At 39.2% G+C, this 18,141-nt stretch overlaps 3 protein-coding genes and 2 non-coding genes across 6 annotated transcripts; 1 reads left to right on the forward strand and 4 right to left on the reverse strand.

The window, feature by feature from the left end:
• Positions 1 to 7,693: 7,693 nt before the first annotated feature.
• On the reverse strand, positions 7,694 to 10,091 carry LOC133804501 (uncharacterized). Its single transcript, XM_062242658.1, has 2 exons — positions 8,316 to 10,091; positions 7,694 to 8,219 (listed from the first exon to the last, which is right to left on the reverse strand). The coding sequence occupies exon 2, from the start codon at positions 8,204 to 8,206 to the stop codon at positions 7,991 to 7,993; it is 216 nt and encodes a 71-aa protein (XP_062098642.1). The 5' UTR covers positions 8,207 to 8,219; positions 8,316 to 10,091; the 3' UTR covers positions 7,694 to 7,990.
• LOC133813339 (small nucleolar RNA U54) lies at positions 9,456 to 9,524 on the reverse strand. The gene has a single exon (XR_009884362.1). It is a non-coding gene; the product is annotated as a small nucleolar RNA U54 (small nucleolar RNA).
• A 389-nt stretch (positions 10,092 to 10,480) lies between the features above and the next one.
• Positions 10,481 to 13,228, forward strand: LOC133831149 (agamous-like MADS-box protein AGL66). Its single transcript, XM_062261347.1, has 11 exons — positions 10,481 to 10,889; positions 11,007 to 11,060; positions 11,142 to 11,160; positions 11,277 to 11,338; positions 11,470 to 11,497; positions 11,614 to 11,675; positions 12,162 to 12,261; positions 12,410 to 12,460; positions 12,588 to 12,724; positions 12,827 to 13,025; positions 13,109 to 13,228. Exons 1-11 carry the CDS (start codon positions 10,705 to 10,707, stop codon positions 13,226 to 13,228), a joined length of 1,017 nt encoding a protein of 338 aa, XP_062117331.1. The 5' UTR covers positions 10,481 to 10,704.
• A 441-nt stretch (positions 13,229 to 13,669) lies between these two features.
• Positions 13,670 to 15,989, reverse strand: LOC133804508 (uncharacterized). Of its 2 annotated transcripts, XM_062242672.1 has the most exons (3): positions 15,837 to 15,944; positions 14,292 to 14,331; positions 13,670 to 14,195 (listed from the first exon to the last, which is right to left on the reverse strand). In XM_062242672.1, exon 3 carries the CDS (start codon positions 14,180 to 14,182, stop codon positions 13,967 to 13,969), a length of 216 nt encoding a protein of 71 aa, XP_062098656.1. In that variant the 5' UTR covers positions 14,183 to 14,195; positions 14,292 to 14,331; positions 15,837 to 15,944; the 3' UTR covers positions 13,670 to 13,966. The 2 variants fall into 2 exon arrangements, with proteins under 2 accessions (XP_062098656.1, XP_062098648.1); XM_062242664.1 differs by lacking the exon at positions 14,292 to 14,331 and having other exon boundaries at positions 15,837 to 15,989.
• On the reverse strand, positions 15,431 to 15,499 carry LOC133813340 (small nucleolar RNA U54). Its single transcript, XR_009884363.1, has one exon. It is a non-coding gene; the product is annotated as a small nucleolar RNA U54 (small nucleolar RNA).
• Positions 15,990 to 18,141: the final 2,152 nt, after the last annotated feature.

The raw sequence follows: 18,141 nt of genomic DNA on the forward strand, positions 1-18,141 counted from the left end.
TGATCCAGAAAGTCCTTGAACACTCTGTTCATTAGGTCCATAAAGGCTGCTGGGGCATTGGTTAAACCAAATGACATGACCAGAAACTCATAGTGTCCATACCTTGTTCAGAAGGTCGTCTTCAGTATGTCCTCATCCTTGATCCTCAGCTAGTGATAACCAGATCGAAGATCAATCTTCAAGAACACCGTCTTACCCTGCAGCTGATCGAACAAGTCATCAATCCTTGGTAGGGGATACTTATTCATGATAGTCAACTTGTTCAATTTCCAGTAGTCTATACACATCCTCAATGTCCCATCCTTCTTCTTCACAAACAAAACTGGAGCACCCCATGACGAGTAGCTAGGCCTAATGAACCCCAAATCCAGAAGCTCTTGTAACTGTATCTTCAATTCCTTCAGTTCTGTCGGTGCTATTCTATATGGTGCCCTCGACACTGGCTCTGTCCCCGGCGCCAACTCAATGACAAACTGAACCTCCCTACGCGGCGACAATCCAGGTAAGTCCTCAGGAAACACATCCAAGAACTCGCAAACCAATTTGGTCTCCTCCGGTCTTGTTGGCGAAACTCTGGTGGTATCCACCACACTAGCCAGAAAACCTATACATCCTCCTTGTAACAGATCTCTGGCCCTCAGTGCCGATATCATGGGTATACGGGGTCCATGCACCAGTCCCACAAAGACAAAGGGATCCTCGCCCTCCGGCTCAAAGGTCACCATCTTCTTTCTGCCGTCAATAGTAGCTCCGTATCTAACCATCCAATCCATGCCTAAAATCATATCAAAGTCCTCCATACCTAACTCAATCAAGTCTACTGACAATTCCCTACCATCAACCATCACTGGCAGTGCTCTAATCCACCTCCTAGAGACTATCAGTTCTCCTATAGGCAAAATAGTTCCAAACCCTGAAGTATAATACTCACTAGGTCTACACAGTCTATCAATTACCTTACTAGAAACAAACGAATGTGTAGCACCAGAGTCAATCAATACAGTAAAAGGAGAGCCAGCGCTAGAGAGCTGACCTGTCACTACCGAGGGACTAGCCTCGGCCTCCGCCTGCGTCAGGGTGAACACTCAAGCTAGAGTCAAGCTGTCCACCTTCCCTGCATTTGCTTTCTTCACTGTCGGGCAGTCTTTCTTGAGGTGTCCCACCACCCCGCACACATAACAGGCTTTAGCACGGCACTCCCCCGGATGGCGTCTTCTACACCTCGTGCACTTAGGATAGGTCCTCCATGTATCACCGCCTCCTTGACGGCCACCCTGAGTACCCTGACCTATTATTAGGACCAGGAGCGGTTGAAGCATCAGGGGTCTTTCTCTTTAGATCACTGAGGCCTCATCCCCTACCAGAACCAGAATATGGAGGCACCGCCCTGCGGCCCTCCCGCCTCACCGCACTCTCTCTCCATATCTTATTCTCCGCTTCCTCAGCGATAAGAGCCTTCTCAACATCCTGGGCATAAGTTGTCCCCCCAAGAACTGTTGTAATCCTCACATCTCGGGCTATCATAGCATTAAGCCCTCTGATAAACCTGTCTTGCCTAGCGGCATCAGTAGGCACAAGATCTGGTGCGAACTTCGCAAGTTTGTCAAACTTCAGGGCATATTCTATGACTGTCATGCTGCCCTGAACCAACCCCACAAACTCATTTACTTTCACTGCCCTGATGGCAACATTATAGTACTTCTGACTGAATAAGTCATTGAATCCTTCCCAACTCAATGTAGTAACATCTCTGGTCTGTGACGCCACTTCCCACCAAATACGGGCATCCTCTCTTAGCATATATGTGGCACAGGCCACTCTGTCATGTCCCTCTACCCTCATGAAATCCAGGATAGTAGTAATCATGGTCATCCACTGTTCGACCTTCAGTGGATCAGGTCCTCCCTCAAAAATTGGGGGCTGCTGTTTCCTGAACCGCTCATACAACGGCTCCTACATGTTACCAACCTCCACCGGCTGTACAACTGGTACCACTGCAGGTGGCACAATAAGGGCAGCACTCCTTGATGGAGCCTGCTGTCGCAGAATGCGGATCTGCTCATCCTGGCTTTGTATCCGTGCTTGCATGTCCGACATAAGTTGCTGCCAGTTCTCAGGGACTGGCGGAGGGGTCTGGCCCTGGTCAACCTGGTGTCAGCTAGTCATGTAGATTTTCTTAGACGCATAATTATCCAAGTCAATCTGCAATTAACGACTCGGCGGTCAGACTATGATGACAGGGTAATAATCCTTCCACAATCCACCATTATAACCCAAACATTCACAAACAATCAAAATATAACAGTTTATCCAAGTATTCAAATATTTTCATTCACATGCATAGCAATGCTAATAAGCATGCCTCAATATCATCATGCAATAGTCAAGGGCCCGGCCCTATCAGTATCTCATGCTCCCTATTAATCCAACAAGTATTAGCTTTCATATTTCATTCAAATCATTTAAGCATGTAATCATGTATACACAATTACCAAACCCTGAGTCGAGCTTATCTTTCATGGCGAATGTACATGTCCAGCCAGTCTTCAGGAACCCTTAAACCTAGGACGCTCTGATACCAAGTTGTAACGCCCTGGATAGCCAAGATCGTTACACTGTGTGTTTACAAATGTGCAAGACTTACTAATCAAATCATTTAGTTAGAAACGTGTTACAGAAACTACAGTTGAACTAGGGTTTAAAAGATTTTGGTCTCAAAAGTTCCATTTCTTATAATCAAACATTTTTACATGGGATCCCAAAAGTAGTAACGCTTAAAAAGACAGTTTACAAAGTTGTGGGATAAAAGTACAGCTTTTAGCCACTCTAAGGGAAAAATAGACAATTAGGCTTTCCTCGTCCTGTACCACTCCTCGGCCATGGCGGCCGATCAGCTGACTAAGTACATTCAGCCCCAAAGCTCTCCATCTCAGGACTGGTCCACTTTGCCCTTACCTTTACCTACACCACGTAGCACCCGTGAGCCAAGGCCCGACAAGAAAACACAATAACAGAACATAATCATCTGACAAACAACCAGATAACCCATACAGTATAATCATATACTCAACATTCCAAATAATCACAATAATCAAGTATTCAACATACCAAGTTCATCATTTCATAATAATAATCAATTCACATATGATAACCAGGGTCAACGCCCTTAGGCCGCACCCTCTATTTATCCCACTGACTTCGGCCCGCTTAAACCGAGCTCAGTGATTATTAAGCTGTCCTCAGCTACCAGTGGCCGAGCCGCGCCCTGTACGCAAATATTGATTACGGCACTCTTAGGCCATTTATCACATGTCCCGTTGCATAATAGCATCTATGACATCATACAGATATAGGGAGCTATTAGTCCCAACACAATCACATAACCAGGTGCAGTTTTCTTTCCTCTAGATTCTGATAGCTTTGTTCAATTCAACCCTCAAGCACGATCTCGTCTAAGCCCTAGCGTACACCTAGTCACGGTCACAAGTTAGAACCATACCAAACTTCAAATTCAAAACCTAGCCTCGGGACCAATCCTGAGCCCTCGGGAAGCCCTAATTCCACCAAACGGGGTAGTGGAATCAAACCCTGAGCCCTCGGGCAAAAACCCTAAGAGATAACCCAAAAATCCCCTTCTGGGAACGGGGTAGCGCTACAGCACCCTAAAGTGGGCGCTACAGCGCTACAAACGGAGCAAAAAACGCCCCAGACCACAAGGCCTAGCGCTGTAGCGCCCAAAGGCTAGCGCTACAGTGCTAGTCACAGCACAGCCAACCCTATTTTTTCTTCCTTCGATTTTCCCCGAGCCAAGCCTTTCCAAAACTCTTCCAAACTTCAACCAAACATCAAAGCAAGCCTACCAACATCTCCAACTCAACCCAAATGACCTAACCATATAAAATTCAATCACATGCCCCCCAAAATACAGAAATCACCATGGCTGAATTTGAAGCTCAAAACTCATCAGAACAACAGAAATCACAAAACTTAAAGCTATAATTTCTTACCTTTGATGGATGAATTCAGCCTAGGTTATCCTCCACACTTCCTTAGCCTTCACCTCATCAAATTCTTAGGCTTAATTCCCTAGAATTCCCACAAAAACTCAGTTTAGAGAACCATCTCAGTCAAAACCAAAAACACAAGAGAGGAACCTAGAAACTTACCTCAAATGGATGAACTAACCTTGCTAACTCCTCAAGCCAAACCAAGGACCCTAGAAGCTCCTGCCCAAACTCTCCCTGAGTCACAGCTCCAAATTCCTTCAAGAAATGGGGAAGAGACCTCAAACCGAAAAAGAGAAGGAAAGACTCTTGTTTTTCCTTCTTTCCTTTTCCTTCTTCTTTTCTTTTTACTTCTTTCAGTTTCTACTATCCTCTAAACTTTCCACTGAGGCAATAAAGCCAAAACAACACTTATCTGATTTTAAACACCAAAAGACCAAACTGCCCTCCCATTTAAAACTAAGCTTTTAAACATCCTAGGGGCATTTTAGTCATTACACCCAATTCCCGCTAATTCCTCGAATGTCTCTGATATTTACCGCTTACTTCCCGACACCTAACTAATCACCAATTATATTCCTAAATTTCAAAATAGACTCCAATATATTTCCTAAATTCCCATAAATACCCCCAGGCTCGCCCCGAGCTGGGTATAAATCACCGCCGTGACTTTTTCGCTAAACCGCTCACTAGGATCGCCTCGAGTCACAAGCTACAAATATATCCACATAATAATGTGGTCTCAACAATTTATCACTGATATTTACAGTTATGCCCTCAACGGGCCAAAATTATGAATATGCCCTTCTAACCTAATCAGGGCCTACATGCATACCAATACACATAGTCATGCATCACAGATATCCAAGTAATCATATAACATGCTTTTAATCATTAAATCACATATAATCCAGTTATCCCTCCCGGTACACTAATCAAGACCCTTAAGCCTTATTAGTAAATTTGGATCGTTACAGGCCTAATAGAGATGGACTCCAACTCAATACAAGACAACATGAGAGGTTGGATGGACCACTCGGCCCAGGGAGCAAAAAGAACACCAGCTCATGAGGCAAGCTGCTACAACAAAGATGAAGAAGGAGAAGTCTGCAGCAAAGAAGAGAAGGAGATAGCGCGTAGCAGCAGGACGCGCGCGAGGCCTCGCTGGTTCCAAGATTTCGTTATGCTCTTGAGGCATTGAAGGAAGAAAGAGTAGTGTAACCAATTTATGTTATTTCTAAGTTTGTTGCTGAATATAAATAGAACTTTGTAATCAAATGGGAATTACGTTGAATGAAGAGTTAATTTAGTTGTTTGGAGATTGGCACTGTCTCGAAGAGTGCATTTTCTTGCTATCACCTTCACTCTGGTTTGTTTGTTTACAGTAGGGATGTAAATGGGGTGAGTCAACCCCGCCTCGCTAAAGATCCGCCCCGACCCGCTAAACTTATGCCCCAACCCGACCCACCCTGTTAAGGAATTTGATGTGGGTTAGGTCAGACCCGCCCCGGATGTGATGGAGTGGGTCAGACCTGACCCGGTAAGGTTTTTTTTTTCTTTAATAAAAGAAAGATTAATTTTTTAAAATATGTTACAATAGAAAAATAAATGGTAAAAAAAATCTCCCATACTAGATATAAATGAGCTGCCTAAATTTTTTTATAAATGGTCTTGCATACTAAAATAAAATACAGTTTAATATACTTCAAAGCAAAACATTAATTTTCTCATCTATCTCTCTTAAATATACTTTGTCTTATTTATATATATATAAATATATATATTTGGATTGTGGATCATCCTTGTTAACCGAGATTTTCGGCAACTCTATTAATGAATAATATTTGCTGGTAATAATAATGAAAGTAGAAGATCGACATGGGGTTTTTACGTGGTTGGGGCGTTAACTAGCCTTAGTCCACGAGTCTATATATTAGAGCTAGAAGAAGCTTTTACAATGGAGTTTTCTAGTAATATCTGAACAGAGTTTCTGCCTTTTTTCTCTCAGAAGCCCCATTTACATTGTTCTACAGCTTATATTTATAAGCTGAGGGGAATACCGGGTCTGGGCCGGATCCGACCCGGGCCCATCAGAGAAATGGGTACAAGGGGCCTTTCTAGTGGAGGCCCAATACAAAAAGGTATAAAATACACGAAATTCAAACCAGCTAAGGCCCAATTGGTTGACCTGAGAAACAAGCCTCGCCCGACAAAACGACGCTTTGGCTCTGACCACTTCGAGTCACGAGGCTGATTCAGGAGACAAGACCGGTCAGGGTACTTGGCTGCGCAGTCCTGACACATCAGTGTGCAATCCTGAGGCGACCCTTTCTGCAGGCGAAAAGTGGGGGACAATGCCCACGCGAAATGAGGCGGCTTCAGGATCCTGGACGCTTGGCCCTTCGACCGGGGAGGAGGTGATCCAGGTCCGTTTACCGTTGGCCCGCTCCATTTACCATAGGCCCGGACCATACCAGGGTCCGGGACAGGAACGCGTAGGCCGCGACGGTCCGGGCGCTCTGGACATTGCCCGGACCGTTCTTGCTGAGGACGAACCCGGAGGGACGTCCTGGACCCCTCCAATGGGCCCAGTCTAGAGTCCCTGGTCTATACCAGTCCCCTGGGGCAATATTCAAACCAAGGGACCTTGGGCCGGGCCCATGTGCCGAGCTGGCACTCTGACCACGGGCCAGGGCGAAGGCCCAGAGTCCTGCAGGAAATGGGGATAACAATCCTAAATAGTGATAGTAATTAGATTTTAAAAAATTTTATTTATTACAAAAAAAAAACAACAACTGGGTCGAGTCGTGATCTGACCCGCTTCAATTGCTAGCAGGTCGGGTCGGATCTCGACTCGCAACATTTTTGCCCTGCTTATATTCGGATTAGGGGCACCCCGTCGGGTCGGAGCTCCGACCTGCCCCGATCTGCCGTGTTTTTTTGCCATCCCTAATTTACAGGGGAAAGAATAAACCTCAAGACAGAGATAATGGCAGAGTTAGCGACAATGACAGTCAAACATAGTCAATGGTGAAGAAAGGTGAGTGAGTTTTAAGTTTTAAGAAAAGTGAGTGAGTTTTAAGTTTTAAGAAATGTCAAAGAGTAACATCAACTTTGGTGTTTTGTAGCATGGAATTGCAACAGACTTACCTCAGATGATGTCGCAGCATCCGGTAGAGGCTGCACCCAACTGCCCCCAGATGCCGACCGGTGGTGAAGAGCCAAATTACGAGAGCAATCCGGTTTGAACAACCATGGATTGAAGAAGACACTGAATTATGCTTGATTTTTAAGAGCAAGTAGCTTGAGCCAATTGCCCATATGGTTTGAACGAAGCATAATATTCTTTTATACACATGTTCATTCTGTATTAATATTCTTTATTTCCAATAATCCGATTCTTATATATGTATGAATAATTGTTACTTCAATATATAATGGCAATTGAGATACGATTTTATACGTAGAAAATGAGCTGAATCTATATCAAGGCTAAGTAAGAAACGAAATCTCAAACCAAGTCTCTAATTGACAAGCAACATTAAGACTGGAGGTACTTGAAAACCCCTTGTCCAATGAAGGATAGCCAACAGCATACAAGTTTAGGCCTTGTGATTTTACAAAAAATACTAGATAAAATATAGCCTAAACAAGTAAAAGCCTCCGTTTCTTACCTGGACTTCACTGCGAACAAGAAACAAATTTCTATCCTTTTATTTACTCATAAACAAAGAGAAAAGACACCTCGAAACTCTTTATGATGACAATAGTCTTGGTGTCAATATTAAAACGAATCAAGATGGACAAAATTAATACAAAGGGCAAAGTTAGATGGCAAATGGCAAAGTACAATTCCAAAACAAAGTAAACTGGCCTGTAAACATCACTTTGACACAAATTTTAATGGTGCAAACAGTATATTCATACCAGGAAATGGAACTCTGTTAGCACTTGAAAACATTGTTCTAAAGCATTTCACTAGATGCTCACAAAAATTTCCTGTACGGTCTACCGTTATCTTCATCTTGCATATGAAATTCTTTGACGATACCCTTGTAGACGAAGATTGGGATGGCAATGCCAAACAATCCAATAAGGGCAAAGTTGCGGCGTGTCCAACGGAAGTTGTGCTCAAGATTCTCTCTTGCAGCGCCCCACTCCTCTATGAACTTGTTCTTGTTTGCCTCCATTCCTCCCCCCATTTTGGCAGTCCTCCTGTTTGTGTTAAGAAGCATGGTTGATAGTTAAGAAACAATGTTTTAAAAGCATTAATCACTACTTATTTCCAAAAAGAAAACCCATGTTTATTACTTCTAGAAGCTCTTGGGCATGTATTTCCATGCTACCATCTCTGCAAAGCAGAATTCAGTTCACAATACGTTTTACCAAATACACATTATCAAACATACAATTAATAACCCTTCGAACCAAGGAAAAAATTGACTTTCAGATTTGACAGAAAACTAATCAATATTTGACATTAAATTTCAATTGCTGCATAAAAAACTTATCACCACGATGGTAGTTCCATAAAAATAAGTGAAAAATGTAAGACTCGTGGCCAGTCCAAAAAGGTAAAGGCAGTATGCTGCTTCATAAGGCCATAAAATATGAGACTGCCTACAATAGAGGAGCTCCCAAAATTGAGAAGGCCATAAAAGAGGCATGCTCCTCCAACAAAGCAAGCAGGATATTTCTTCACAAATTCCTTGAAGAAATCTCATGTCACTGTTTGATGTCAACCATCCAAAAGTAAACAAACACCAAACTAATAAAACAAGAAATTAATAAAACTTCAGCTTAATAAAACAGACATTGTGCAAGTCAAAGATTTTGTTGAATAGTCTCTTTTTTCTATTTGAAGAGAGAAAATTCATAAAACAAAGAAGAGTTACAGAGGAAGAGGTATCAGCACAAGTCGCTGATAAAACACAAGAGACCTAAATCCTCTATCCCAAAATCCGATGACTTTGAAGCTAAAGCCATTTTTCTTATGCAAAGGAGCAGTCAAAACAAAAAAATATATCTTCCAAGATATTGCCCAAATCACGTATCCAAAAAAACACCACTATTAAGCTTGTTAACAGCATTTAAACGATCAGACTCTTAAGAGAAAGAATCCAAGTTAAATTGATGGGCCAGAGAGGCCCCAAAATGGATTGCTAAAGCTTCAGCAGTAGATGCAGGATAGGGGTAAGGCAGGAACTTAGAATCCGCCATTAAAATGGACCAATTGTGATGTCGAACGATACCGCCTAAACCACAGAAACCATTTGCAGAATGTATAGCAGGATCACAATTGATTTTTTAATTCAACAGCTGGGCACTTCCAAGAGGCCCACTATGCTGTAAAGGGTGACTAAAAAACCAATTGAAAAAAAAAAATGAAGGTAATAATAGGAAAAAGTAAGTATTAAGTGGATAACCCAAATGAATGAATTACAAAGTAGCAGCTCTCATTGTTCATATAGAAATCGGAATAGCGTAGATTGCCCAATCCAGGCAGTTAATCACAGAGCCACTTTATTAAAAAAAAAAACCTAACCCTAAAGAAAATGAAAAAAACAGTGAAAAATCAGAGCAAAGAATAAGAGGGTTATCGGTCAAGGTCCGGTCAAACAAAAAACACAAATCAAAGAAATTTATTAGTCATCTATATTCATCATCCAGCCAATTCCAAATTAAAAATGTAAAAATAGCAATTAAAACAATATCTGGTCGAAACATCCGACGCTTCATAAGTTAATAAATTCTCCATACAAGAAGAAGCAGTAAATAGTGATAGTAATTAGATTTTAAAAAAATTTATTTATTAAAAAAAAAACAACAACAATCTGGTCGGCTCGTCGTCTCATCCGCTTCAATTGCTAACAGGTCGGGTCGGATCTCAACTCGCATCGTTTTTGCCCTGCTTATATTCGGATCAAGGACACCCTGTCGGATCGGAGCTCCGACCTACCGTGTTTTTTTGCCATTGGAAATAATAAACCTCAAGACGGAGATAATGGCAGAGCTAGCGACAATGACAGTCATACATAGTCGATGGTGAAGAAAGGTGAGTGAGGTTTAAGTTTTTTTTTTCTTGTCTAATTATATAGTGACCCTTGAAAGATCTAACATTATAAAAAGGGATGATGTAAAAAATAATGTGAAAATTGATGTCCACCGAACTCATCCCTACTTAAATTAAAATATTTAAGAATGGGCAAAATAATATTATACTTACATTGCTATAGTTTGTGGGACCCACGTACGATTTTTTTTTTTAAAAACGTACGATTTTGTTTTAAAAATAAATGTTTCCACGTCAAATCGTCATATAGTTCAAATAGTGTAATATTTTTCAAATTAAATTATATATGGGGCATTTTAGTCTTACATGGTTAAAGTAAAAAAAGTCAACATAACGATAACACGAGTGAGAAGGGAGTAAATTTCGGGCATTCATTCATTCCTTAAACAAATTCTTCCAATCTTCAAGGTAAGCTAAGGTGACAATATTTAACTCTTTACCACACAATATTCGAAAACCCATAAAAAAAGGAGAAATATTAAATAAACATCAATTGAGTTCCCTATTATTTCGTAGATCTCCTCGTACGTGCAATATAATAAATAATGATTTTTTTTCATCTTACAAAAATTCTTTCTCTCATAATTTATTTTTAAAGGAAATCTCTTAAAACTTTTTGCATGGGTAATGGGTCGGGTTAAACTACAAATAAAGAGAATAGAAAACAACACAAATCGGCAGGTGACATTCTCGAAACGCAGGAATGGACTCATTAAAAAAGCTTATGAACTCTCAATTCTCTGTGACATTGATATTGCTCTCATTATGTTTTCCCCCTCTGGCCGTCTTAGTCACTTTTCTGGCAAAAGAAGGTATTTATCAAACCAATTATTCATTCTCATGTTATGTATTTGTGATTTCGATCTAGAATATTGAATAAGGTCACATTTTGATTGTATTGAATATTGATTGTTTTCTTCCTATATCAGAATTGAAGACGTCCTCTCACGTTACATAAATATGGCAGATCATGATAGAGGAGGGTGTGCATTAAATATATTATATAATTAACAAAAATTTCTTTCATCAAAGTATTAACTTTTTTTTTTCTCTCTTTCTTTCAGGGTAGTTCGAAATAAAGAGGTAGTATATATATATATATATATATATATATATATAATGTGACTTAGATACTTGCATGGTGATTATGTTTCTCAATAGATATTATCAATATTATTAATTTTTTTTTTATTTTGCAGTTTTTACTGGGCACCTTGAAGACACTCAAGATGGAAAACGACATCGCTCTTGAAATTGCCAAGTCTCTCTATTCTTTATCAGTCTCTATTCATCTTAAATCATTTTTGTATTTTCTATTAATAGTAAAAAAAATTTGCCATAATTTACTCCACTGACTTTAATTTAATTAAAATTTTTATGTTTATAATGCAGTCCTACAGCAGTCAACTCAAACCTTGAGGTAACAAACACATTATTTTATTTATTTTATTAATTAATGTATATGCTCATAGAAGAATAATTTTAGCTTGAATAAAAATTTGATTAGTATTATACTTGTGCCTTCTATAAATATAGGAACTCCAACTCGAAACCAGAAATTTACAACATCAAGTTCAAATGGTTGAGCAACAACTAAGGTACGTCTTTGGCTACAAATTGCATGTTGTCATGACATTTACATTTTCTTTATATATTTCTTATTTTTAGTACTACTTCAAAAGACATTAAACCAAACTCTTTTTTCCCTACATTTTCTTGTAAACAGAGGAAAATATATAAAAATGATGATATTTTTCAGCTCAAGTATCCTATAAAACATTTAATCCTATAAATTACTTTTCTAATCAATTACGTTTCAACCTTTCTAAAATGTTTCAGTTGATGTACTATTTTTATTTCTTTGCTCTATCATAAGAGGTTATCTATTTTGATACTTAAGTTATATAAAATGCAATAAAATAAGGAGTAAAACTAAAAATAAATAAAAAATAAAAAACCTAAAAGTTATCTTTTTTTTTTTTTTCGAGGTTCATACAGGGAGTAAACAAAATGATAAAATATGTGAATTAATTTTGAGTGATGTCCGGTATTTTTTTGGGTTTTAAATATACTTTAATTTAAAGGATTTTCGAGCCAGACACATTGTCGATTTCATCCATCGAAGAGCTTGAATCGTGTGAGAAGAACCTCTTGGACACATTGTCACGTGTTACAGAAAGAAAAGTAATGCATTTTTCTTTTTGATTATTATTATTTCTTGTATGTATGATGTATTCTCCTTGATTTTAGTGGTACAAAGTTCTTCTCAGCTACATTTTTTTTCAGATTATTAATTTATAAATATCTTATTTGTTTGTCTTCTTTTTTGCAGAAAGATTTGTTAAGTAATCATTTTTCGGTTTTTGATCCATCAAGTGTACAGGTAATCCAGCCAAAAGCTTCTTTTGTCCCAATTTCTTATAAATTTCTTGATTAATTTCTCATGAGGTTTCCTATACGTGGTTCTAAGACAAGTAAAGAGTGTATATTTATATCTTATTTTTATTTAGGTATACTTTGAAGCACAAGAGGGGGTTCCCACCTCTTTTGAGAATGAAGTTGGAAGTTGGTTACCAACTGAGAGTTTACAAAATCCGACCCAAATTTGTGTTGGGTCCGAATCATCTTATATCCACCCAACCCCACGGTATGCAATTATATCAATAATACCATATTAGAAAATATACATATATAACACATACTTAATTAGTGACTACTAAAGGTTTTATTCTATAAAATATAGTTTCAGACCTGAATCTTCTTCAATTTATGATATTCCTGCTTCCCATGGGACCAATATAAACGTTGATCCAATCAACATAGAAGGATGCCCAATTGGAAATGAGACAAGTGAGGGCTTAACTTCTTGGCATCATAACTATACCACTACTGAGCTACTCTCTGCCTTAATGTCACCTTCCTCATTGATTCCTTCTCCTATTAATAAGGTACTACTCATCTACTCATCAATCTGATAAAAAATTATGTGAAAGAAATGTCAAAGAGTAACATCAACTTTGGTGTTTTGTAGCATGGAATTGCAACAGACTTACCTCAGATGATGTCGCAGCATCCGGTAGAGGCTGCACCCAACTGCCCCCAGATGCCGACCGGTGGTGAAGAGCCAAATTACGAGAGCAATCCGGTTTGAACAACCATGGATTGAAGAAGACACTGAATTATGCTTGATTTTTAAGAGCAAGTAGCTTGAGCCAATTGCCCATATGGTTTGAACGAAGCATAATATTCTTTTATACACATGTTCATTCTGTATTAATATTCTTTATTTCCAATAATCCGATTCTTATATATGTATGAATAATTGTTACTTCAATATATAATGGCAATTGAGATACGATTTTATACGTAGAAAATGAGCTGAATCTATATCAAGGCTAAGTAAGAAACGAAATCTCAAACCAAGTCTCTAATTGACAAGCAACATTAAGACTGGAGGTACTTGAAAACCCCTTGTCCAATGAAGGATAGCCAACAGCATACAAGTTTAGGCCTTGTGATTTTACAAAAAATACTAGATAAAATATAGCCTAAACAAGTAAAAGCCTCCGTTTCTTACCTGGACTTCACTGCGAACAAGAAACAAATTTCTATCCTTTTATTTACTCATAAACAAAGAGAAAAGACACCTCGAAACTCTTTATGATGACAATAGTCTTGGTGTCAATATTAAAACGAATCAAGATGGACAAAATTAATACAAAGGGCAAAGTTAGATGGCAAATGGCAAAGTACAATTCCAAAACAAAGTAAACTGGCCTGTAAACATCACTTTGACACAAATTTTAATGGTGCAAACAGTATATTCATACCAGGAAATGGAACTCTGTTAGCACTTGAAAACATTGTTCTAAAGCATTTCACTAGATGCTCACAAAAATTTCCTGTACGGTCTACCGTTATCTTCATCTTGCATATGAAATTCTTTGACGATACCCTTGTAGACGAAGATTGGGATGGCAATGCCAAACAATCCAATAAGGGCAAAGTTGCGGCGTGTCCAACGGAAGTTGTGCTCAAGATTCTCTCTTGCAGCGCCCCACTCCTCTATGAACTTGTTCTTGTTTGCCTCCATTCCTCCCCCCATTTTGGCAGTCCTCCTGTTTGTGTTAAGAAGCATGGTTGATAGTTAAGAAACAATGTTTTAAAAGCATTAATCACTACTTATTTCCAAAAAGAAAACCCATGTTTATTACTTCTAGAAGCTCTTGGGCATGTATTTCCATGCTACCATCTCTGCAAAGCAGAATTCAGTTCACAATACGTTTTACCAAATACACATTATCAAACATACAATTAATAACCCTTCGAACCAAGGAAAAAATTGACTTTCAGATTTGACAGAAAACTAATCAATATTTGACATTAAATTTCAATTGCTGCATAAAAAACTTATCACCACGATGGTAGTTCCATAAAAATAAGTGAAAAATGTAAGACTCGTGGCCAGTCCAAAAAGGTAAAGGCAGTATGCTGCTTCATAAGGCCATAAAATATGAGACTGCCTACAATAGAGGAGCTCCCAAAATTGAGAAGGCCATAAAAGAGGCATGCTCCTCCAACAAAGCAAGCAGGATATTTCTTCACAAATTCCTTGAAGAAATCTCATGTCACTGTTTGATGTCAACCATCCAAAAGTAAACAAACACCAAACTAATAAAACAAGAAATTAATAAAACTTCAGCTTAATAAAACAGACATTGTGCAAGTCAAAGATTTTGTTGAATAGTCTCTTTTTTCTATTTGAAGAGAGAAAATTCATAAAACAAAGAAGAGTTACAGAGGAAGAGGTATCAGCACAAGTCGCTGATGAAACACAAGAGACCTAAATCCTCTATCCCAAAATCCGATGACTTTGAAGCTAAAGCCATTTTTCTTATGCAAAGGAGCAGTCAAAACAAAAAAATATATCTTCCAAGATATTGCCCAAATCACGTATCCAAAAAAACACCACTATTAAGCTTGTTAACAGCATTTAAACGATCAGACTCTTAAGAGAAAGAATCCAAGTTAAATTGATGGGCCAGAGAGGCCCCAAAATGGATTGCTAAAGCTTCAGCAGTAGATGCAGGATAGGGGTAAGGCAGGAACTTAGAATCCGCCATTAAAATGGACCAATTGTGATGTCGAACGATACCGCCTAAACCACAGAAACCATTTGCAGAATGTATAGCAGGATCACAATTGATTTTTTAATTTAACAGCTGGGCACTTCCAAGAGGCCCACTATGCTGTAAAGGGTGACCAAAAAACCAATTGAAAAAAAAAATGAAGGTAATAATAGGAAAAAGTAAGTACTAAGTGGATAACCCAAATGAATGAATTACAAAGTAGCAGCTCTCATTGTTCATATAGAAATCGGAATAGCGTAGATTGCCCAATCCAGGCAGTTAATCACAGAGCCACTTTATTAAAAAAAAAAAAACCTAACCCTAAAGAAAATGAAAAAAACAGTGAAAAATCAGAGCAAAGAATAAGAGGGTTATCGGTCAAGGTCCGGTCAAACAAAAAACACAAATCAAAGAAATTTATTAGTCATCTATATTCATCATCCAGCCAATTCCAAATTAAAAATGTAACAATAGCAATTATAACAATATCTGGACGAAACATCCGACTCTTCATAAGTTAATAAATTCTCCATACAAAATATAAGAAGAAGAAGCAGTAAATCAAAACACGCAGTTAGTTGAGAAATTGAAAAAGATAAATAGTAGTAAATTAGAGGATAACGAACGTACTGTTAGATTCCTGTAAAATCCTCAGATCCGAACAACTATAGATATTGGTTCTTCCCAGCGTCCGCCTTGTCTCCAAAGCTCTACAATATATTTAGAATTTAAAAATAATAATGAGAGAAAATTATTACTTTTTTATTTAAAATTTGGTTTTTATTTTTGACAAAATAAAAATTTGGTTTTACCATATTACTTTATCAAATTAATATTTAAAAAAAAATCATCACTTCTATATAAAAAGTGTGTTGTTTACTCAAAAAAGATTCACTTGATGATGTGTTAAGATTAGTACGCACGTGAGGTGCGTTTGACTATTTAAGTAGTTATGTTTTGGTCGACCATCGACCAGAGGAGAATTCACACGACAAAGGGGATATTTCATAGGCGACCAGGGCTAGTCGCAGTATATCAGATATTTTCTAGAGATATTTGATCATGTATTTATGTAAAAAGTGTAATTTCCATTATTATTCATATATGTTTGTATTAAATGTATTCAAGGTCCATCGGCCCATAGGTAGATCCTTGAGCCTTTAAATAAGACTGAAATGACTCATGAGACTGATATTTGGAGACTGAAAGAGAAAATAATTATTCTTACACAATTCTTTGTATCTATTACTGAGCTTGTGAAACTCTTGTTTATTGATCGCAGGTTCCCTTTACATTAATAAGAACACAGACGTAGGTCATTACCATCACTTGGGGCAGAACCACTATAAATAACTGTATCATTTATCTTCTTGACTTGAATTCATCTAATTTCTATCGTTTTATTTGACCCCGTGTCGTTGACCAAATTAAAGGTCAACATTTTGGTGCTTTCATTGAGAGCTAAACTCAAGACCTCCAAGAAGATCACATGGTGAAAACAACTAGGAAAATCAGGCAAACCTCAGGGAGTGTGCCAAATCAATCTCCTCCGCAAGGTGTAGTTGAGGATGAGCCATAAGTGGAATTGGAAGATGAGGAGATGGATTATGAGACTTTGCGGACAACATTGATTGTGTTGCAAGAGGAATTAGCTAATTTGAGAGCTAATCAAGAAAATGTGGTTGAAACAATGGCGCTGCAGCAAAGGGAGATTGACCGGCAGCGCCAAGAACTGGATGAGAGACAAGCTGACATGGACCACCGACAAAGGGATGCCATTGCAGCCTTGGAAGCAACCATTCAATTGGCACGAGGATAGCTTGCACCTGCCTCCCAACCAGACCAACCACCTAGTACTCACCCGCAACAAAATCCACATTCAGAGCATCCCCAGCATCACCATAATCCGCCACAACCAATGCATCCTCAGAGGCCGGAGCAACCCCTTGCTGCTCAACAGGAGAGGCCTTTCCAGGATCCTGAGCAGTAACCACCCTCTCGCACTGGTCGAGAAAACACCTAGCAGCCAAGGCAGAATAAGGCCGGACAAAATCCTAGAAGCCCTAGACGCCAGACGGCTGAGGAACAAAACCCCCCGAGCAGAGGACAACATCCTTCGGGGGGGAAGAAGGCAGGTGGAGTCAGGCTCTACGGTTAAGGGTCCCCCATGACATAATAATGCCAGGGGACCTACCGACCAACGCAGGCCTCCACCTATTTATCGGGACGTTCCAGCAAGGAGAGAGGGAAATAGTACGAACAGCAGGTCGCATTGTCATAGGTCACAATATAGAGATTCCCATGATTATAATGAGGCGGATTCTGGTAGGAGGAATGCTGGTCGACGGTAAGAGGAGAGGGGTGAAGGAAAAAATCCCCCACCAATGGAGAACCGACCAATAAGCCAGAATGCTGGGGGGCAACCTAAACAACCCAATGTCTTTGACCGACTAGGTGTGAGCGAGCAAAGGCATAGGGATGAAGATCTGAGGGATGTTCTCAATGATCCAAGGGAAAGGCACGACGAGTATTTCCCCCCAGCACCAGTCGCTCCAGTAGTACCAGATGCTATACAGGCCCAGATAGATGCCTTAAATCAGGTCGTCCAGCAGCTGGTTGGGAACTGGACATCCCATATAGAATTTGATCGGAGAAATGGCACCCCATTTGTGCATAGAATCATTGTAGCAGAGACTCCAAGCAAATTTAAAATGTCGATCTTGCCCAACTTCACTGGATTGGAGGGTCTTGTGTCTAACGTTAACAAATTCAAGATACAGATGGACATCCAAAAGGTGTCAGACGATGCTCGGTGTAGAATTTTTCCGGCCACCTTATTTGAAACTGCTTAGGAGAGGTACTTCAAATTCCCTCCGGCCAGTATAGTTTCTTGGGAAATGTTCGTAAAGGAGTTTTATGGACAGTTCTATGCTGG

Source organism: Humulus lupulus, chromosome 1 (assembly GCF_963169125.1).
Source record: "Humulus lupulus chromosome 1, drHumLupu1.1, whole genome shotgun sequence".
NCBI classification, from domain to species: Eukaryota; Viridiplantae; Streptophyta; class Magnoliopsida; order Rosales; family Cannabaceae; genus Humulus; species Humulus lupulus.

What these genes read in the sequence shown, in the direction of transcription:
- LOC133831149 (XM_062261347.1), top strand. Translation starts at nt 10,705, where the DNA reads ATGGGTCGGGTTAAACTACAAATAAAGAGAATAGAAAACAACACAAAT. An exon ending in TATATCCACCCAACCCCACG is followed by an intron (nt 12,725 to 12,826) that starts GTATGCAATTAT and finishes ATATAGTTTCAG; the next exon opens with ACCTGAATCTTCTTCAATTT. An exon ending in TTCCTTCTCCTATTAATAAG is followed by an intron (nt 13,026 to 13,108) that starts GTACTACTCATC and finishes GGTGTTTTGTAG; the next exon opens with CATGGAATTGCAACAGACTT.
- LOC133804508 (XM_062242664.1), bottom strand. Translation starts at nt 14,182, where the DNA reads ATGGGGGGAGGAATGGAGGCAAACAAGAACAAGTTCATAGAGGAGTGG.
- LOC133804501 (XM_062242658.1), bottom strand. Translation starts at nt 8,206, where the DNA reads ATGGGGGGAGGAATGGAGGCAAACAAGAACAAGTTCATAGAGGAGTGG.